This window comes from Bombus fervidus, chromosome 3 (assembly GCF_041682495.2).
Source record: "Bombus fervidus isolate BK054 chromosome 3, iyBomFerv1, whole genome shotgun sequence".
In the NCBI taxonomy this organism is placed as follows: domain Eukaryota; kingdom Metazoa; phylum Arthropoda; class Insecta; order Hymenoptera; family Apidae; genus Bombus; species Bombus fervidus.
The window spans coordinates 19,534,263-19,554,580 of NC_091519.1; the positions used below are offsets into that span (position 1 = coordinate 19,534,263).

Here is a 20,318-nt window from a genome sequence, read left to right on the forward strand (position 1 = left end):
CATAATTTGTTTCGATAAAAAATTTCAAACTGCTAATGCCGTTCTTTTCTTTCGCCCCGTTTCGTCCCCTTTGCCCGCGTACAACTCGGATAAATTCGCGCGAAAGAGTACGCGGCCGATCTTCTCGCCGTAAGAAGAAACGCGTCGGTTTGCGAACGCCGCGAAGACCGCGAGCTTTCGTATCGAACGACGATGTTCCTTCGATTTCTCTCGGCCGTTTTAATTGAATCGTCGTACCGTGAGTCGTCGAGTTTCGCCGACTTGGGAGCCAACGAACGAGGAGAAACAATAACGCGCGTAAGACGGTGATAAATAGCGGCGGGCCGCGTCGGTGATTCGTAATTAGATTTTAATCAGAACGAATCACCGGACACTGGAGTCGAGACTCACGGTATCGCCGATCCACTAATTCACGACGCATTAGCTCCGCCGCATTCTCCGTTGGCTTTAATGGCTTCTGCCGGTCGCTTCCTGCAGAGAAAAAGACCCTCGACCGCGTCCGACCGTTCTCCACCATCCGCTTCCTCCGCACTTTCCTACACCCATTCCGAAAGGACAATTTCCACCGCGATCCTTCTCTCTCGTGTCAATTTCGTCGTCCACCGGATCCATCCCTTCTACCTGAATCGCTCGATTATCGGTCATTTCCTCGGCATATCCGCGTTTCGATCTCTCGTACGAGAGACTCGAAACGTACGTACGTACGGACGGAAAGTACGATCGAAGACAAATCGTCCCGTTAAATTTCTTCGTTGCAAGAACTCTCGACCCACGCTGCTCCCCTAGGATACCAAACTGCGCGTTTATTCGTCCTAAGTCTGTTCCCCCATCGTGCGTTTCCTGTATTTACAGCCGCGTTCTCCTCTGCCTCTGTTACGCTTATATGGATGTATTTCTCGAGTAGTCGTAGCGGAATTCATTTGAATATTTAAGGGCGAACGAAGACCGTTGAATTTTAGATCTGAACGCGCTAGACGGTCACGAAGTTAAAGTCCCTTCTCTTGTTTTACGAGCCTGCTCACCAGTCGCGTCTCTCTCTCTCTCTCTCTCTCTCTCTCTCGCGCGCGCGCGCGCGCGTGCGTTACCTTTCTCTCTGATATACATAATCGCATGCAAACTGCATACGCAGGCGAGTTAATTCGCATCGTGAAAACGCGTTCTATATCCTGGCGTTGCATCGCGCGACTGTTTACGTGGTAGTCGGCGGGTCGCGGGTCGACTTTGCGCCTGAAACGCTATCTCGATATCGCAGCGCTAGCCTCGAGTGCTAATAGAGGCGGTTTCGTAGTTTAGACCACTTACAGCCCTTCGACCCTCCTGATCCTTTCCAGGGTTCTCGTGGCTTACCGCTTATACTCTCATCTCCCTTATCGCTAATTTCGTCTGCTCCTTAAGGAACCCGTTAGATCCTTCCCCCCTCCCTCTTCGATTATTAGCTTCTCCATTAAGCTACCCTTGCAGCGCGAAAAGGTTAAACGAAGAAAAATGAAGCGAGCGTCGATCTGCTCCGGGGAAACTTTGCTATATCGCGCGGGCGCGTTTAAGAAATCAAACGCGAATAGAAAGCAACGACCCGTAGAAGAAAGTTTGGAAATTTATTAAGGAAACTTGGTCTCGAGTTAAGTCGCATGGAACCTATAAATGCAAGAGTACGATTCACAGCGACGCAAACGTAAGGCGAAGCGCGTTAAAGCTGAAGCTATCGAATCGTCGTGCTGCTTCTTTTGGAATGTCGATAATGGAAGAAACGGCTGACTAAATTTAAACCGCGATGCTTCGGAATACCGTAGAAATGACAAAGAAAGGCAGGAATTTGTCGTTCAAGCGTTCTTTATGCTTCGTCCGTTGACAAACGAAAGAATCGTCGAAACGCGTTGAATCGGTATCGAAAAATTATCGTTTTATTATCGCGCGTCTCGGTAAACTTTGACTACGTTATATTCGCGATCCATCGGGGAAACAACGGGATATCCGAATGAAAGGCAGTGGAGAGCCGAAAGAGTACGGACGCTCGCGAGGTTGCACGGAAAAGACGACGGTTAGATCCGGGCGAGATTCGCCGTCATAAAAAGAGGCGTAAAGTCGCGATACACGCGCCAGATAAATAAATGTACGTCCGCGATACGGTCTCTGGCGCCGTTTCTTTACGATACTCGCGTACCATTTCCCGTAGGACGACAGTCGCGCGAGACGACCGAGTATTCTTTGTTCCCATAATTCGTAGCCAACGTGGAAACACATCCGTGCGAGAAACGCAACGACGTCGATCGTTATCGCGTCGTCACCTCGCGAACCTTTGACAAACGCGCAACGTCCGATTCACCCCGAGAGGGCAGAGATTTTGCGAGTAACTATTCTTATAGCGATTACAAACGTTGCTTCTCCGATGCTCGCCGTTTCTTCTAAATGCCTAAAGAACGATCCTCGACGGAAAAACGCAAGGTGCATCGTTCGACAAGTGCAACGTCTTTTCCCTCCTTTTTTCACGTCACAGTCCTGAAAGAGATTTCGCGTTACACCAGGAATTTCACGGGGCAGTTTTGACTAACCACGAGTTTCGCCACGCTTTCCCGAGTAGATTTGACTTGCTCGATGGCGCGTCGAGGGATCTAAATCGGAGCGAACTTTAATTACGAACCTGACCGGCATATCAGAGAAGATTTAGACAATACCGACGTTCCTCTCTCGAACATTCGTCCGCACCACATTTGTAAACTTTGACTGTTTATCGAAACTTTGCCGGAAGACTTTGCCTCGGTGGCCGATAAAAGTTGCAAAACCAGCTTCGTCCAACGTTACGTTCGAAAGTAGTACGAGCGTAAAGTTTAACCGGAGGCCTAAAGATCTTAGCGCAAGGTATTTTCTTTGTTCGTGGAATAGCTACTGCGGGGAAAAGGCTGGCAGAAGGTCGCGAGAAGAGAGTCAGAAACATGTAAAACGGGTGCAACGATTCGGCACCAAACGGGTAGATTGACGGGCGGAAAGTAACAGGCGGCGATACCTGTTTTCCTACTGGAAGTAGTCTTTCGAGCAACAGGATCTAAGAACCGTAAGTGCTCGAGAAAAGTAACAACGTAATTGCGTTTCGTTCGTCCGTTTACCGAGAGTACGTTGCAACCGTTACAACCTGCGATTCGCTATAAACCCTGTATGCGGAAATTTTGTTCGTTTCAAGGAAAGGAAACAAAAGTAGGATTTTCGTCCGTGTATCTTGGAAAAGGGAATTAACGAACGAAAAAATTAATATTTGTAAATTATAATTGATAAATAGAAATTAACGTTTCGTTTCGCGTTTCATATCGAAATCTGTGTCACACCGTGCGCGTGTCGGACGAAACTCGTTGTCTCTTATCCCGTCGTTCGAATCGGAAACCGAACGAGAACTCGTAGTTTGCTTGAAATCTTTTCTTTCTTAATTAGCGTTTAAGTTTATCGAGCGAAAAGGCGGTATGACACGAAAGACGGTAAGATTTTCTTACGGTGGGCTTAGTTTCTCGAGAGGCGGGCAACCTATTTTCGCGGAAACTTGTTTAATAAAAAAGTTTCACGCCGAGATACGCCGGCGTAGTCGTTCGACCGGGAAAGGCCGCGTAGACTCGTAATCTGCCACGTCCGGTCGTAATTATGCGAATGCAGATTTCGATATCGAAGAGACGAAAGAACCGCAGAAAGAGATACTAATATTTTTCTCGAGATAATACGAGCGACTGGACCGATCCAATTCTCGGTACGACCTTCCCGTAACCAATGTAATTTCAAATTAGTAATATCCCTCGGCAACGGAACTATCCGTTTCTCGTCTGATTCTCGTGGAAATGCGCCGGTATAAATATTCAAATTGTCCCCCTGAATGTGACTGGTGTCGATAGGTAAGAATCTCGAGCGAACGAGTCAATAATGGAAACGTCGAATTCGAGCATCACTCGGTCCCAGGAATCATTTACACCGAGGGAGAAGCAAAGGGCGATGAAGTTTCAGGATGTACATCGAGGACATCGAATGCCTCTTGTTCTCGCTATCCGTGCTCTCTTCGCTTCTCCATTCAGCTCTCTCTCTCTCTCTCTCTCTCTCTCGTCTCCTTTCGCTGCAGGCCTCCTTTCTCTTCACCGAGGACAATGCGATGCTTCTCCTTTCAGACTGGTTCCGTGACTGTACATTCGTTATCCACGGTACAATGCTCATTCAGTTGCATCGTTTTATCGCAGACAAGCTACGAGACGGGTTCCATATTCCGAAATATCGAGCGAAAAAATCAGAGATTTCGTTAGACAGATCTATTAAAAGTTACACAGTTTGTCCAATAACAGGATAACCTAGGGCAAACGTATCGTCCTTTGGTAGTGCGATCGAATTATCAGACCAGAGTAATATCCAAAACTTTACCCGACCTTATCCGAGGTAGAGCATGTTCGTTGAATTTAGTATCGGTCGTCGCCTTTGCTCCCTATTCGTGGAAAAATGTACGAGAAGACAAGTTACTGGGGGCATCGTGACGAGCCAAAGATTAGTTTCGAAAAATTGTGTCATCCGCGTTATCGAGAATTCTGTTAGTTGTCGAATTCGGTGCTTTTTTCTCTCCGATTATCGCTTATTTCTTTATCGTGTTAAAAATTGGCACTCGTCATTTGGTCGGTGTAGTCGATAAAACGACGCGTTAACGATCACGTGTCTTTAGGCTTTAACGAGGGGAATCGATAAATTGCGATCTTCTGTTACAAGTATCGTCCATTTTCAATCAACGTGGAGGGAATTGCGTACGGCGAATGTTGGAGATTCTCGTGGAACGTAAAATTACAAAAACATGAACAGACGGCGGACGGTCCCGTGTCGTCCGTTAACCGTCCTCCGCGCGAAATTGCGGCTTGTCGGAAAAATGGAGAACCAATGAAATTAACGAATTTGGATTTCTGCTTCGTCGCCTTCTACGAATATACACCGTGCTTTCGAAACGGAAGCAACCTTTTTCGGTCGTGGTATTTCGTGGCGAAATTCCAGCAACCTTTTCAAGGCGAGTGAAACTTTTGTCAGCAGTCACATACATAATTCAGTAGGTCCTTTGGCAGTGGCGAAGAAAACGGCGGGAACGGTAGAGCGAACAGGACGATAAGAGAGGCAGGGAAAAGGAAATACGCGGACTGGCGCGAAGCGAGCTAAAAGCGGCAACGACTAGCTAGAATCCTGTATCATTTTGACACGACGAACAGGTCCAGCGGCGCGAAGAAGAACGTATCGACTCGGAACGCTTTTATCCCGAAGCCTCTTTCGACGAAATCTTTCGAAGAAATCTTTCTCGAGCGAGACGCGAGAGAAAAGTTCCCGACGTCCTCTCACGGACGAAGAATCCGTCGAAGAACAAGATAAGATAAGAACGAGAAAATATCCAAGAAATTTTACGAGGCGATCGCGAACCACCGTCTGAGACAACTTTAAAAGCGATCGATGCAGCGATGTTTAACGCGAACGCTTCGAATCGAGCGAAATAAGAATTACAGGCAACCTTACGCATCGATGTTTCATCGGTGCGGACCAAAGAAAGAAATATCGTTTCTCTATCGTTCAACCTGGAAACCTAAATTCTCCGTGGAAGAGATATCGCATCGATCTCGAAATATCTGACGCGTCGACTTCTCTTTGGTATCCGAAGGGAGATAGCATCGTTTTGTCTCGACATTTGCAGGGACGAGTCGACGATGGAAGCGTGGAAGACGGGAAAGGGAAAGGAAAACGATCGAGAAGCCCACGAGCAGCGAGGCTAACTTAATTCGTGTAATACGTATCGAAGGTAGGCGATATTCCGTCGGCGTTTTATCGCGATAGGTTTTTCGCTTCGCTGTTCGAACGTAGATATAATCCTTTGTCGGGGTTGATCCCGCGGGGACGTTTTTTCCGGTGTCCTTGAAGCGTGGCTGCGACTTTAAGCGCCGTACGAGCAAGCGAGCAGGAAGAAACTTCCGGACGGTAAGGAGCCACCGGTGGCCTCGTAATTTTCGTTTAGCTTCCCAGCAACGCTTTTGATCGTCTTCCATTGTCTTCCTTCCGCGACCTCTTTCCTTACCTTACCACCCGCCCGCGCTATTTTTCCTTCACCCTTTCTCCGGCGAACACGAACCAAAACTATTATCCCACAGGAAGGAAACGTCGAGTCGCCGGAAAGTCGTTCCACCGCCTCCACATCGCACAACCTTTCGCGCTGACCTTATTCGATTTTAATGCGACTCGATGCGTTCACCAGCACCAACCGTTGCTCGAATTTGCAAATTCCACTCGAACGAACCGGAAGTTTGACGCGATGAATCACCGAACCGAACGATCCTAGGATATTCAAAAATTTCGTTAACATAGCAGCTCGTAAACGCCATCGTTAAACATCCGTCGCAGAAACCTTTTGTATCTCGTACATCGCGTTAATACGTCGAATATCTTTACATAACGTTTGGAAATTTCGCCGATACCGTAACGATTATCGTCGCCGCTGATCGGCACGATAAATTTTTCTTCCATTTCGATCGGCATCGAAACGCACGTTCGGTGTTTAGTTCTTTTCGCGAGCCAAACTGTCGATCTTAATAAAGTCGATCGGTGCGATCCGATCGGCTGATTCGATTAGTATGAATTAACGACTCTCCGAACATCGATTAAACTCCTCCGGTTGACGTTTCGACGTTTTATCGAAAACTGTACGTGCTCCGTCAATGTCGGCGTCGGCGATACAAAGTTTCGCGAGTTCAGCGAGAAGAAACGAACCGCGACTTTTAACAATAGCGACCAGTCTCCCCGATAGAAATCTCCCATTCGAAAGTTGCGACCAAGGGCGGCGAGCATTAATGGTTCATTAACCACGGCTCTCGAAACTATTACCGCTTTTCAGAAATAACAGCGATACGCTCTTCTCTCGCTACGGCGACGAAATATTTACGACGTGCTCGAGAACGGGGCGGCAAGTTCGCCGGTCGTCGGTTCCCTACGCGGCAGCCGCGATTTACTGCTGTCGTTTGCGCCCAGGGAATCGCCTTTCGCACCTTCCTACCAACGTGCAAGAAACCGAACAACCCCGTCGAAACCGAAATAGCCCCGCGTTTTCCGCGATAATTCCGCCGAAACGCAAAAACAAAGGCGTTTCCGCGAAACGTCGCTGCGTCGAATTAACTTTCCTTTCGAACCATCGTTTAGCTCGATCAGCGGAAATTCGAGAAAGTAACCGGCGTTACGCGGAACGCCTTCGACTCTCATCGACGGTATTTCCATGGAATTTCGAAGGAACGTGCGCGATAAAAGAACGTAATTAAATGACGGGAAACGATGCCACGCTCTTAGCGAAGATTAAATCCTTTGCTTCAACGGTGGTTTCTCGGTTCCCTTTTACCCTACCGATAATACTTGCTTCCTCGGCTCTTCCGCGCGATAATTTACCAACTGGTAATACCGGCAAATTCAACTTACAAGCTGTACGTTGTAAATGTCTACGTTACGATTTTACGCACGCGACGTAAAAGTTCGCGTTTCTCCAAAGTTATTTTACGCGGTGTTGGCGACGTTCGCGTCCGAGCACTCCGCCAAAAGTCCGTTTCCTCGATTCGGACTTTTACGTCGTTGTTTAATGCCGGCCCTCTTGGCAAAATTAATTCCACGAGCACGACCATCGAACGCGAATATTTTCAAATTTCTTCGATTTCTATGTTTTTAGGCCGACTTTCGACAAACAGGCTAACCGATATCGACGTTCGTTACAAGCTGGTTGAACTCGCATAGATTCGCGGATTCCACGGGCACGTTCGCACGTGATATTTCTTGTACACGGTTCTTCGATCAGGCATCGGGCATCGAGAAACCAATCAAGCTCAACGACCAGATAAAACGGTGGAAAGGGAGCTTTGTAATAATCGTTAGCAGTCTTCTTGTTACTGGAATTAATTCAATTGGCCGAACCCGTTGCTCGTTGCATCAGCGGATTTTCGACCGATTGGAATAACAGGGCTTATCTTTGCACGGTAGTTGTAAACTCGCTGATTGCCGCGTGCCAAATTACATCAACCGTTTCTGCTCGATGTTATCTCGCGGAAAAATAGCTCGCCTAGACGTCTCGCTGAATATAGGCTGAAAGAGAGGCGGCGTAGTTTGATCGGGGATCGACGAAATTTCCGCGAGAAAGATCCGGGTACCTTTAGATTTAGAAAGGAGACGCGATAAAAATGTTCAACTATTTCCGACACGCTAATTAACCGGGCGATCGTTCTTTCCAGCGGAATCGATGAATTTTGGCAATTGGTTCGTTCGAATTCCAATTACACACCACAGATGGTACTTTCCACTGCGGATCGATGCACGCGAACAGATTCTTTTTTTCTTCCTGCTGGTAATTAAATTGGCCACGCTTTACTTTGCTCGATCTGGCGAGTTAATAATTCTTGTTCGACAACGATCGGTAAATCGCCCTGAACTTAATGAAATTAAATTTCCCGAGATCGCCGCTCAAGGTTTTCTGAATTCGTCCGCTTTACTCGCCGTGCGTTGCGGAAAAATGAGAAAGGCGGAGAAAAGAGAGAAGACCGGCGTGAGCGAGGGAGGGAGGAAGGGAACGTTTTACAGAAAATCCAATTTAGTTTTTGTCGTTGCACTCGAGGACGTAGCCATGGCTCGTCGCTTTTTTTTTCTTTTTTTTTTTTTTATTCTTTCTACCAAATAACAGTTTAATAATTCGTTCGTTAATTCGGTACTTCGTTTAGCGGGTTAAACGAAAAAAAAAAGAAACGTAAATAAGCAAATAAATAAATAAACAAAAGAAGAGGAACGTTTGCTCATTTCGTTCGTCGAATAATTTCCAAACAACTAGCGAAAAACGATTATCGGTATCGAGGAAAAACTCTGAAGAGTCGTTGGTCGAACGTCGCTGCTATCCACGAGTAAATAACGCAAAAGCGGGGGAAAAAAAAGAAGGAAAAAAAACTACAAGTAAAAATCATATACGATCCACTGCAGGCCGTTACAAACGTTTCGTTTATTTGTTAGCTAAACCGTTTCAGAGTGCTTCGATTCGAAAACGATTCGATAAACGTAAAGTGCGCTCGAATTACCATGACGAGTTCGTAACATTGAAAATTTCATGGCGAACTAGGTACGAGAAATATCGAGTTCTGGCCGCAGGGAAAAAAGTGTTTGGCGACGAAGAAAACGAAGGGGACGATACGAAAGTTGGAGAGACTGTTCAAAGTCCGTCGTTGGTCACGACGTCGTTGGAAAACACGGAACTCGAATTGGCCCGTGCGGTTGCCGGCACGAACGACGAGAAGAAGATCTCGCTTGCGCATTCTGTTCGTGTCCGTCCGCGTCTCGATCGAGAAATCGAATTCTGGTTAGGTGGTCGACCCTGGAGGGCGACATCTCCGTCTCTGACGTCGGAAAAGGCTTCGTTGAAAAGCCCATCAACCGGTACCGCGTCGCTTTCACGATCATCTCGCAGTCCCTGTTACTTTGTCGAATAGACCGGAGGGAAGTCCATCGTGCTGATTCGCGGCGCATATTGATTCGAAAGGTTTCTTCCTCGTGTGTAGCCTCCTTACCGCCTCGCCCTCTCCATTCTCCGAATCCATCCTCCCGTCCTTTTATTCCTTCTCCTCTATCTCTCTAGCTCGCGCCTCCATACCTCCGACTTCCGTTTCGGCTAAATCGTGATTAGATTGCCGATGCCTCTTCTTTCGTTATCCCTCGCTCTGCCCGCTGACTCTCTACGCGTCCCGATCTCTCTTACGAATCCCGCTTCGATAACCTTTTCATCAACGATACGATACACGATAGAGAGATATTACGGAAACTCGTAATCGCAGCGCGAATGTTTCCGCCTTTGTGCGAAATTTATAAGTACAAAAACGTAGAGAAGGTGCGCAACGTATGCGCGTAAACGTATACGCTATGGTATTTAGCAAACGGAAGAGTTACGTAAAGATTCGCAGAATTATCTATGATTTATCGATGCGAACTATGTCATTAGAAGCTATGTATAGCTAATGATATTTGGATCCTGGATACCGACGTTTCTCTAATGCTCTAGGTAGCGTCGTCGAAATTGATGGGCCATCGAGATCGAGACATTTCACTTTGTTGGTATCTCCGTTATAGTAGATTGTTCGGTCAATTGATGCCACCGATGATATTCGAAGATAAACCGTGATTAAATCGATATTTAGGAATATCGAGATAAAAAGAATATGTTTAAAGGGCGAGAATATGGCGAAGAACGTCTGAACGGTATCGACTTTAAAAGCGATTAACGTTAGGTTGCTCGACTTCTTTCCGAATTATTCTTTTTCCCCCCTTGGTGGAAAAATTCGGTGTTATCCTCGTTCCTTTGTCGTTCGTGTAACACGCTCGTGGAAGATCGAGGCTATTCGGGCGGGGATAACCGAGACCCTTTCAGGCTCTAGTTTAAATGATAATGGGCAAGGCACACCGGGGACACTTAAATCCTCCCTTCTGCTTTCCATAAATAATTGAAGGTGGAAATGGAGCGGATTCCCCGGTGTATTAGCCGACGCTCCGCCACCCAGAATAGAGTTTCGTTTTCCGATTGCGATCCGATAGAGACTGCTTGGCTTCTTCACAGCCTCCTTTGAATAATTAAGAACCTACCCAGAAGCTTTTTGAATTATGCAACACGTTCGATCACCGATTCGACGATCGAGACCTTTGCCCCGTCGATTCCAAGACCAATCGTCCAACGTTTTCCATTTCCACGATTCTAGAAATCTGTTGTAAGAAAGCGGAGAGCGTCGATTTGTATTTTTCTTTTTTCCTTTTCTTTACATTATCCATAACGGTGAACGAGATACTTCGAATAGCGATCCTTATCCAGAGTCTCTCGCGTTTTTTCGCGATATACCGTGAAACGAATTTAACGCCGGTTGCCGCATATTTTTCAAAAATATATCACGTGGGTCGAAAAATTAGAAAACTAGAAACGTGGATTCGCGTCTCAACGAGACGTACGATCGTGTATCGATACGTAACGATGAGCTGTGCGTACAGATTTGTCGGGTGCACGCACGACTTTCCCCTACTCCTTGGAACGAGTCTCGGATCAGAGCGTGTTTTCAAGTCAGATGGTTCAGGGTTTTGGCTCGACGTTGTCGATGCTGATGCCGACGTTGTTGTTCCTGTTGTAGTTGTCGCGGATATGCTCGAGGCTCGTCCGTCTCGTGTTACAAGCACAGGATACACTCTGGTCGATCCTCCCAAGCACATAAGGTACACGCCGGGCCAACCTCGTGCTCATTCGGGATTTAATTGGTATCAGTTACGCCTTAACCATGTTGCGGATACCGGCATACGTTGCATTTCCTACCCCCTTATTAGACGTTCGAATTAATTGCCTTTGAGAACGGCTCTGAACGCTTACGGCCCCGTCTCGCTCGACAACGAATCGCGCCCACCCCTTTTATCAAACTTTTCCACTCGCCTTGGCAAATCGAGTTAAAACATTTTGCTCGGTATTCGAGAGAAAAACGACGCTTATAAACTATCTCCTAGAGATTCTTAGCCGAGGTAGAAAAACGTTGCGAAGCTCGGGATAAAACGCGAAAGAAGTAACGATGTAAAAGCTATCGTTGACGAAGCACGCTCCAACGATGGAAGAATACAATGGTAGGTGGTTTTTTCGCTGGTTCTTCGCGCAATCTCGTCGGGTTCGGGCGGGGACAAGCCGAGAGACCGCGAAAACCGTTCCTCTTAACAGCGTAACTCGTATTATGTTTCGGCAAATATTTGGCAACCAGCCGTAAATTGATTCGAGCTTTTTTCTCTCCTACTTTTATCGTTTCTTTATCGTTTCCGGCTTTCGTTCGCTGGCATCGAGCACGAATCTCATTTGCCGAGAGTCTTAGAGACGCGGCCGGTTCTCCTCTTTATCGCTTGTTTGCCCGCTTTGATTCTCCCACCGATCCATAGATCGTGCAGCTTCGATCCTGTAGTCCCTCCTCTTCTTTTCTCCGAGCTCGCGATAAAAAAACTTTCCACAGCTTTCGGTTCGAATTTGCAAAGTTGCGTAACTCGTGGCGACGCGTTTGCCCGCGTTGGTCGAGATGAAGCGTCGCCGAGGTGGATGACGCGGCCGATACGAGGAGAACCGGTTGGTCGATTTAGTCGCGCGTGATGACTGCTGACATCACTGTCTGCCTATCCGGCGGTAATTATTCGTCGATGATACGAGATCTCCAACCTCTTCGCCGTGCCTCTTTTCCTCTCGACTCGTGCCCTCCACCGAGTCGGTGAATAACGAATTCCCAAGATCGATGGCAACAACTTTGCCTTTCTTTCCTCGCGGGCATCCTGGCGTGTAGCACGCCATCCACGGGAATATTACCGTTCCCAGTGAGATTACTGTTCCGTGGGAGATATACGACGTCACGGAGAAAGCCATCAAATCGACAAAGTTGGCGCATTCGAAAGAAGATGGTGAGATCGAGCGGTTTTAATTGCCCTCCTCTCGCAACGTCGCGCGTTTTCTTTCGCTCTGAACCGTTGCTCCGCCAATGGTCGAGGAACCTGTTCCTCTTCCACGATCCAGAAATTTTGAACGAGAAATTTTTCCGATGAAAAGAATCCGACGAATTTTTCAGCGTCTGTTTCTCGTATTTACCGTGGAACGATAAACGTTCGATGATACTCGAAATGGCGTGCTCTCTCGGTCGAGGGCGGCTCCTCGTGAAGAAGTAAAAAGCCGCTTTCATCGTCCCCGTTTCTAGTTCCGGAGAGTGCTCGGAGAACGATACTCCAAAGAAACGCGTTGTATAATTTTAATTGATAATTCTTTCTTTACTACCTCCGTAATATCTATGGCGTTTCCTTTCGCCTCGCCTCTCTCCTCCTTTCTTCCTTCTCCCTCCGTCTTTCCGACCGAGTTCTCTCTTTCCTCTCGCCACCCTCTAACCTCGGTCCACTACCGAGTAACGAATCTTCGCGCTTCCACGGATACTACAACGCGAAACAGCTATTTATACGTCTTCCATCCGCGCATGGGATCCGCTAATGTAATTAAACGGTTCATTATAGATCAGATTCTTATTCTGAGATAATTTGCCGCTCTGCAGTCGCCGACCTACGACGATCGCTTCGAGTCTCGAAGATTTATATCTTTCCAATTTTCTTGGATCGGAGGATACGCAAGGATTTCTTAGATTTGAAACTACCGCGATGATTAGACGACGTAGCTGCGGTTCCTCGGCTTTCCATCGTAACACGATGTGCAGCATATCGCAAGGTTTCGATATACCGGATATTCCAAAGGTAATATACGACGGTTGTTTTTCGGATTATCCGGAGCCGCGGCAACGGGATTCGCCTCCAGATACAAACATCGTACTCATGTACATACATTCGAAGGGGATTTCGAGAAAATGTTATCGAACCGTTCGCTGTTCTTCGACCGCGCGATATAGCCGCGTGATCTTCGCGTTTCAAGAGCTGTTCGTCGCTGGTGTAAGAGGTTTTCTTTGGATTAAGAATCTTAAGAGAACTCGACTTTAAACGTTCTCTATAACGCCGACCGAGACATTGATAGCTGTTTGAAAGCCAGACATTCGTATCCCGGTCGAAAGTTACTATACATTTACGAAACAGAACTGCTCGTTAATAAGCGATTAAATTCAACGATCTCGAATATTAGCTGATTTTAAAGGAAATCGTCTAGAAGACGATGGTGTGCGTTGATCGTTGAAAGTAACGAGCCCGAATGTCGCTGAAATTTTGTTCGCTCTGAAAGTCTCCGAACAACCGCCGTTCGAGTCTCGTAGACCAAACGTATGATACAGGAGCCAAACGTAACGTCACGCTGGTAGGATTCACGCGGGAGCAGCGTCATACAACGGCGTACGTACACGATCGCGAGTGAATCGAAAGAGCCACGAGGGAACGAAAGTGTCACCGAGAAAGAGAACGAAGAAGTTGACAGGCTGGAAACCGAACGAACGGGGCAAGTTTTCTTCCTCGCTCCCTCTCCTCGCGTTATTCGCTCTGCTTTATTCGAAACTCTCTATCTGGCAATGACGAACGAGGTTTTTGCCCCGGCTAATAAACATCAACGACTGTTCCTGTTCCTATAGAAATGGTTTTCAACGCTTCTACGAACTCTCGTTGCGCTACATCGCGACCGATAATGAAGGAACGTTATACGTTCCATCGTACGCGACGTTTCAAGTAAATAAATTGACGATAAGCGATTAGCAACCGGTGTGCGGTGAGTCCCCGTACGCGCGTCGATTATTTGTTCGAACCCGAAACGAAATCCATCGAAACGGCTTTCGGAACGTACGCTGGCTGAATAAACCGTAACGTACGTACCGATAATCGTGGTTAAAGCAAACGTTGAAACGCTCGAAACGTCCCATTCGTTCCATCGAGATCGTTGACGTTTAATTCGGTCGCGATACGCGGATAACGCGTCCCTGAAAATGCCAAGAACCTGGCGTTTCTTTCTGTTCGCGATATCCCCCGAAGAACAGAGATCGGTTTCAAGATTTCTCGAGGGATGAAACGTTCATTTTGACGATGGGCTCGCGCTCGAGCAGACGCGCGCGACGAACAAAGTTGCCGAAAATTTCCGCTCGAACGGTTTCTTTTGCCGCGAACGACGTAGAGTCGTCGGCCGTCGACGTAATCGTGCTAAAATAGTAATTTCGTTGTGACTAAGAGCTAACGCTCGAGCGATTCGTTCGAAGGACATATATATTTAAATAAAAGGCGATATAAAAAACTATATAAAGTACGTTAGGAGGTAGAAGGTATAGAGCAAGACCCTGGTGTTTTGGCGAAGAGCGATACAAAGGCAACGATCGGAAATCCTCGTTACGTCGAATAGCGGTTTCGATGCAAAGGGATTCGAAAATCGGTGTGGCAAACACGGGGGAACACGGGAGGACACGGGTGAACGCGAACATTTACGTCACGCGCGATCATACCGTACGCATTATTGTTTAACCGGTATTATTGGTGTTGTAATAAAACTCGATGCGGTTTGAATAACAATTGTACGAATATGAACTAAAGCCGATACCGTTTGACTATTGTTTGCCCGGCCTCGTAACCGCGTTTACTATAGGTAATGATTGCCTAACGAAACGGTTGCTCGATACACGGTACGCGCAGTTAGATCAAATTTACCGAGCAGCGCGAATGGAATTGCCCGGTGTGCAGGACGAACCGTTTACGCCTTGCTTTTCAGTTTTCCTTCGCATCGGGTGTTACGTAAACAAGCAGAAGCGTACAAAGCATAGCGCACAGCGACGAAGGAAGGAAGCGACTGGCGAACGATCGACCGGTTCTCTCGAAACTCGTTGGGGGGTTGGAACGCGAACAACGTTTAAATTTTCATTCGAGACGCCGAGACGAAGACAATTGCGAGGTTGAAAATTTCACACGACCGGAACAAGCGGGAAAGCATTTATTGCGTTTACTTACTCGGTTCAGCGACATTTGCATTTGTTTTGGCTTCGAGTTACCGCTGCTGGCTCTTCCTACCGAACTCCCAGTCCTGAAAGATGAGAATGGCGAAAGCATTAGCGTAATTGTCCTCGAAACGAGAAAGCGAAGGTGGGCGAAAATAAAGAAGAGGATGAAGAGGACGCGGCAGAGGGTGGAAGGGGGCAGGCAGCGGACAGCGAACTGCGAAAATAGAGCTCTTACGAGAGTCCACGTTCCGCCACGCTTTTTGCTCGCAATTTTTCTTCCTACGTTTCCATCGTTTCGCCATACTCCCGGCAACCCCCGCTCCGTTTATTTCGCTCGATCCTCCTTGCCACCGACGTCTCTCCCCTTCGAGAAAATTGAATCGAGCTTTACCTTCCGCGAGCTGTTTTATTAGCGAGTAAATTTTTTGCGTTGACGGTTTTGCAAAATCGGTTGAATAAATATTTGACAAGCTTTTCGTTCGCAGTCGGATAAAAGACAGTTTTACCGTTCAATTTAATTTCGCTAATTTCTTTCCACGGCTACCCGATAAACCGTAAATCGGGCAAATTGCAGCCAGACGAACGCAAACCGCGCGTACGTAGCGCGTCGTTTTTTCGAAATTTCTTCTCCTTCAAAATTTTCCCGAGACACTCGGCCTCGTCGCACGTTTGTACCGCCGCTGTTTCCCCGGCATCGTTTTTCTCCTTTTACATTAATACGCTCGCGTTAGCCGGATAGTTAATTGCACCCCAGTGGATGAAGGCAAACGCGGATGTAAAATCGCAGCTTGCCTCGTGTTTCAGGATCATCCGCGTCCCTCGAAAAAACCCTCAGATTACGACCGGAAGTAATCCTGAAAAATTACGTCCGCAAAAATTACCTAATTTATATTACCGTGCTTCTGTTTTTCTTGTCCGTACAGAACGGAATTAACGGTGTAAAACCCAACTAGAAATTTTACGGTTCCACCTTCGCCACCTCCTCCCCTCCCCTCCCCTCCTTGGAATCTCCGTTCTTGAAAATCTGCGCGCGATAAACGACAAAGCGACGACAAAGAAAATACGCACGACACGGGGTTTAAGTGGCAGACGGAGTCGGAGGTTTCCAGCGATTCGAGGGTAGCGCGAGCTGCGAACCGGTAAACGACGGTTTGCAAAAGCGATTCTCTCTCGAGGAAATTATCGTCAACGCCGAAGCTTAAACAAATATCCCCTGGCTCTGGAATAGTCGAAGACCGTGGTAACCCTGAGCGGGCTGCGAAAAGTCGCGGAGTCAAGGAAAAGAGCTTAAAAAGCTGAAAGTTCGGTCTCGTTCCACGGTCCAACTTTTCCACCGCCTCTCTATAACCGATCTCCCGTCCCTTTAGTACCATCTTTTCCCCCTTCGTCGCTATTGCTCGCTCTGTCTTCTCACCTCTCGGTTCTCTTGCTATCGTTACGCGGTAAGATTCGTCGTAATTTTTCCGCGAGCCAGATAAACCCGCGGTAGTTACCCGGCCAGATGCGCGAATCGTCATCGCGATAGCTCACCGAGATGTTACTGGTACACTTGGGGGATAAAAGAGAACTGCGAAAAACGCGTTTGCCGTATGTCAGAGGTTGGGAGGTGGTATTTCGCGGAAATTTTAGCGCAAATACCAATGTAAATTCGAACGCAAACGCAAACGCGAATAGGTTCCTTTGTCCGACTATCGGCGTATGTCGATGCGGGGAACGCGTTGCGGTCCAACTTCGATTAAATGGACCGCAACTTGTCATTTTTCGATCGTCGATTAGCCCGGACCTTCGTTGTTCGCGATTTCAATTACACGCTGCATTAGCCCCGCCATCGCGCACGCGTGTTTCAGAAAATCTGCCAGCGAAACGCCATGGAAGAAGTTAATTAAAAAACCTTAACATTTTCACGCGACTACTTATGCTCGCTCGTTCAATTTCGCGCAACATTTTTCTCAAACACGTACCGCCGACCGAAGCTGTACCGTCCCCGTACGATAGAATAACGATGAGAAAAGCTGAAACCGTCGCTCGCCTCTTTTTGCTCCTAACTCGTCGCATCCTCGTCGCATCCTCGTCGCATCCTCGTCGCCTCTCTCCGCGGCTACATATTTCGTTAACCCATAAATTTTTGCTCGTTCGTTAGCGTTTCTCTGCGACAAAAAGCCAACGTCCTCGTTTCTAAAATTCGAAACGCGATCTATCTAGGACGCGTTTACGACGCGTTTATCGGTCGACCGCCGGACAAACGGAGTAAATTCTCGACGAGTGGATAGGCCGTCGATCGCGGACTAATCCTTGTTTTCGCGGTTTGCCGAACGAGGCCGGAAGAAATAAAGTTGCGCGGGATAAAAGTTTGCTTTCGCGGGGTGGCAGGGAGAAAAGGTGCGCGGTGTAGGTGGGCAGGAACGGGAAGGGGGAAGGGGAGGGTAGAAAAGAGGATAGAAACGGGTTAGGGGCGGGTGCAGTGTCGAGGGTGAGTCGAATGAAAAATACAGGGTGGCGCAGTTGAGCTACGCGTGCACACACACAGCCGAGCCAGTGCTCCGACTAAACAACCTCAGGGTATAGATTTATAGATGGACGATACCCGCTGGGAAATCAGCATCGTCTGCGCTTTCAGCGATGCCGAGCCGTTGCTGAAAATGAAAAAGCACGAACTTTTCAAGTTTTCATTGCCGGCCCGAAGGGTTCCTCCTCTCGTTGCTTTATGGTGTCAGGGATTTTTTCGAACCGACGGATCGTTTAAACAATGTAAGCCCGTGTGTAACGCCTCGACGTTCGATAAACCGTCGCCGCCGCCGCCCCCTTCTCGACCTTTCCTCGTCGATATACCATCTTCCTTTCTGTCCTCGGAGATTCGTTTAACTTTTTTCATTCGGATCTTTCGGATGATCGCCTATCGATCGACGAATCGAAAGGCCGTGCGAAAACTCGTGGCTACCTTCGCGAATTAACGCTGTCTATCGGACAACAGCCAGCCAAGTAGAACGATCTCGCTCTGGAAATCTCAAAGTAAAATATTTTGCGCGATCAGATATACCCGCGAACCTTGCGTTTCGAGCGAACGCTACTTTCAACTCGGACGAATAAAACGCGAAATTCACGACATTTAGCGAAATCGTCGAAGATAAAGCGACGTTCGATGTTTTAACGGTTCGTAAACCGTTTCTGTTACAGTGTTCCGGAGCAGCTTCGGGAGACTTCTCGGAGCGTGTGGCAGCGCTTTTACACTCCTCTTCCACTCAAGACGACTGCTAGTCCTCGTCGAGATTCCTCCGAGCTGTTCTACTTTCCTCGCACGAAGAAACCGATGGAAACGTCGAAGAAAACCGTAGCGCGTCGCACCGCTCGCAGGGCGTTCACGATTTTCGAGCTAACTCGCGTAAGCTTTAACGCGGCTCGAGCTAATGATCGCGATGATCATGAAACGATTCCTCGTTAACGCTTACGCGCGTAAACCGTTTGTAATTAGTCAGGGATTCTTTCATCCGGAACGTTTAACCGATCGCTCTCGTTCGATGCGAGAATTTTCCTATTTCAACTCGCTTCGCTTCAACCGTGAAATCCGTTTTCATTCGCGAAGGCCCCTTTCTCGCGGCAAAAACCTTGAACGTGTCGCACTTATCGCGGAAAATCCGTATACCGGCTAATACGGCTACACGAGCTCTTTGAAGCGCGACAACTTTGTTCCTGCTTTTGTCTCTTAATTATCTCTCGATGTGGAAGATCGATGCCGCAAGGCTGAATGAAACAAAGGCGCTCCACCCGTCTCCCGCATAACCGACCTCGGATTACTTTTTCGCCATGTTAGTTACGTTTCGAGTGCTCCAATTTCGACATCTCCGACAACTTTTGACGAGTCTTTCCCTTCGTCGCTCGAATATGGCGCGTGAACTCGTTTACATTCGCTGAACCGGTCGAATCGCGCCGCACGAAAAACACCGTTGGCCAATTAAGCGAGAAAAGAGCGCGTTTTCGTCGGAAACGATGGAATTTTCCGAAAAATACACCGGCATCTCCGACGCTGCGGATCGCCCGCTGGAGAAAGAAAACGTGTACGCGTTTTGCTCTTTTACGAAAGCGTTTAAAAATGTAACGCTGAAACTCGACAGGAAACGCGATCGTGTCCGCTGGAGAAAAGAATAAACGAAGAAGGAAAAAGAGCGGGCTTGCGAGTAGAAAAAAACGAGTGGTAGGATCGCGGCGAACGGATAAAAAGATAGAGAGAGAGTGAGAGAGTGTGAGAGGGAGGGAAGGGAGAGAGAAGAGGAAACGGAAAGAGGAGAGAATTTGGAAGGACGACACTGGACGGGTAGCTGTGAAGAGCTGGAGCGAACGAGTGGCAGACGGGTAAGCTTGGGAAGCTGTCGCACTCGAGGACGAAAGAAAGCAATGGAAATAAAACTGGCTGGAAGGGAAAAAGTTGGTGGGAAGACGGAACACGGGAAAAAGGAGAAAAATACTTGCATCGTAGCTTAGCGTGGAGATGGCACGGACAGACTCGAGATCGTCGCGAAACGCTCCGAAACTGCAGATCGATCGTGACGAACCGCTTCGTCGTGACGGGCTTTCGTAGAAAAAGCGAACGAAACTGAAACGCTTCGGAGGCCAATCGGCGTCGCATAGGAAAATCAGCTTGCAAAGAATTAGTAAAACGCGTACGAGGGCAAGTGAGAATACGTTGGACCGTACGATACACGGGTCTGTGAAAACAGCTGGCACGGTGATTCGTCATAATTAATCATGTTGCAGTCAAGCTGTATCGTTTTATTGGTCGCGTTACGCACGACACCTGTCCTTTAACGGCATTTCGAATTTCCATTGCGCGAGAAATGGCACGCTATCAAGCCTGGAAACAAGCCTGCAAACTCAACGTACCCACCGTGT

The 20,318-nt window shown here is 47.8% G+C and overlaps 1 protein-coding gene across 1 annotated transcript in view; it reads left to right on the forward strand.

Moving 5' to 3' along the window:
* LOC141445730 (uncharacterized) overlaps positions 1–19,022 on the forward strand; it is a 58,144-nt gene extending 39,122 nt beyond the window's left edge. The window contains exon 3 of the mRNA XM_074111614.1: positions 18,609–19,022. Within this exon, the coding sequence (XP_073967715.1) occupies positions 18,609–18,689 (81 nt within the window). The 3' untranslated portion in view covers positions 18,690–19,022. The remainder of the gene's footprint in view (positions 1–18,608) is intronic.
* The last annotated feature ends 1,296 nt before the right edge of the window (positions 19,023–20,318 follow it).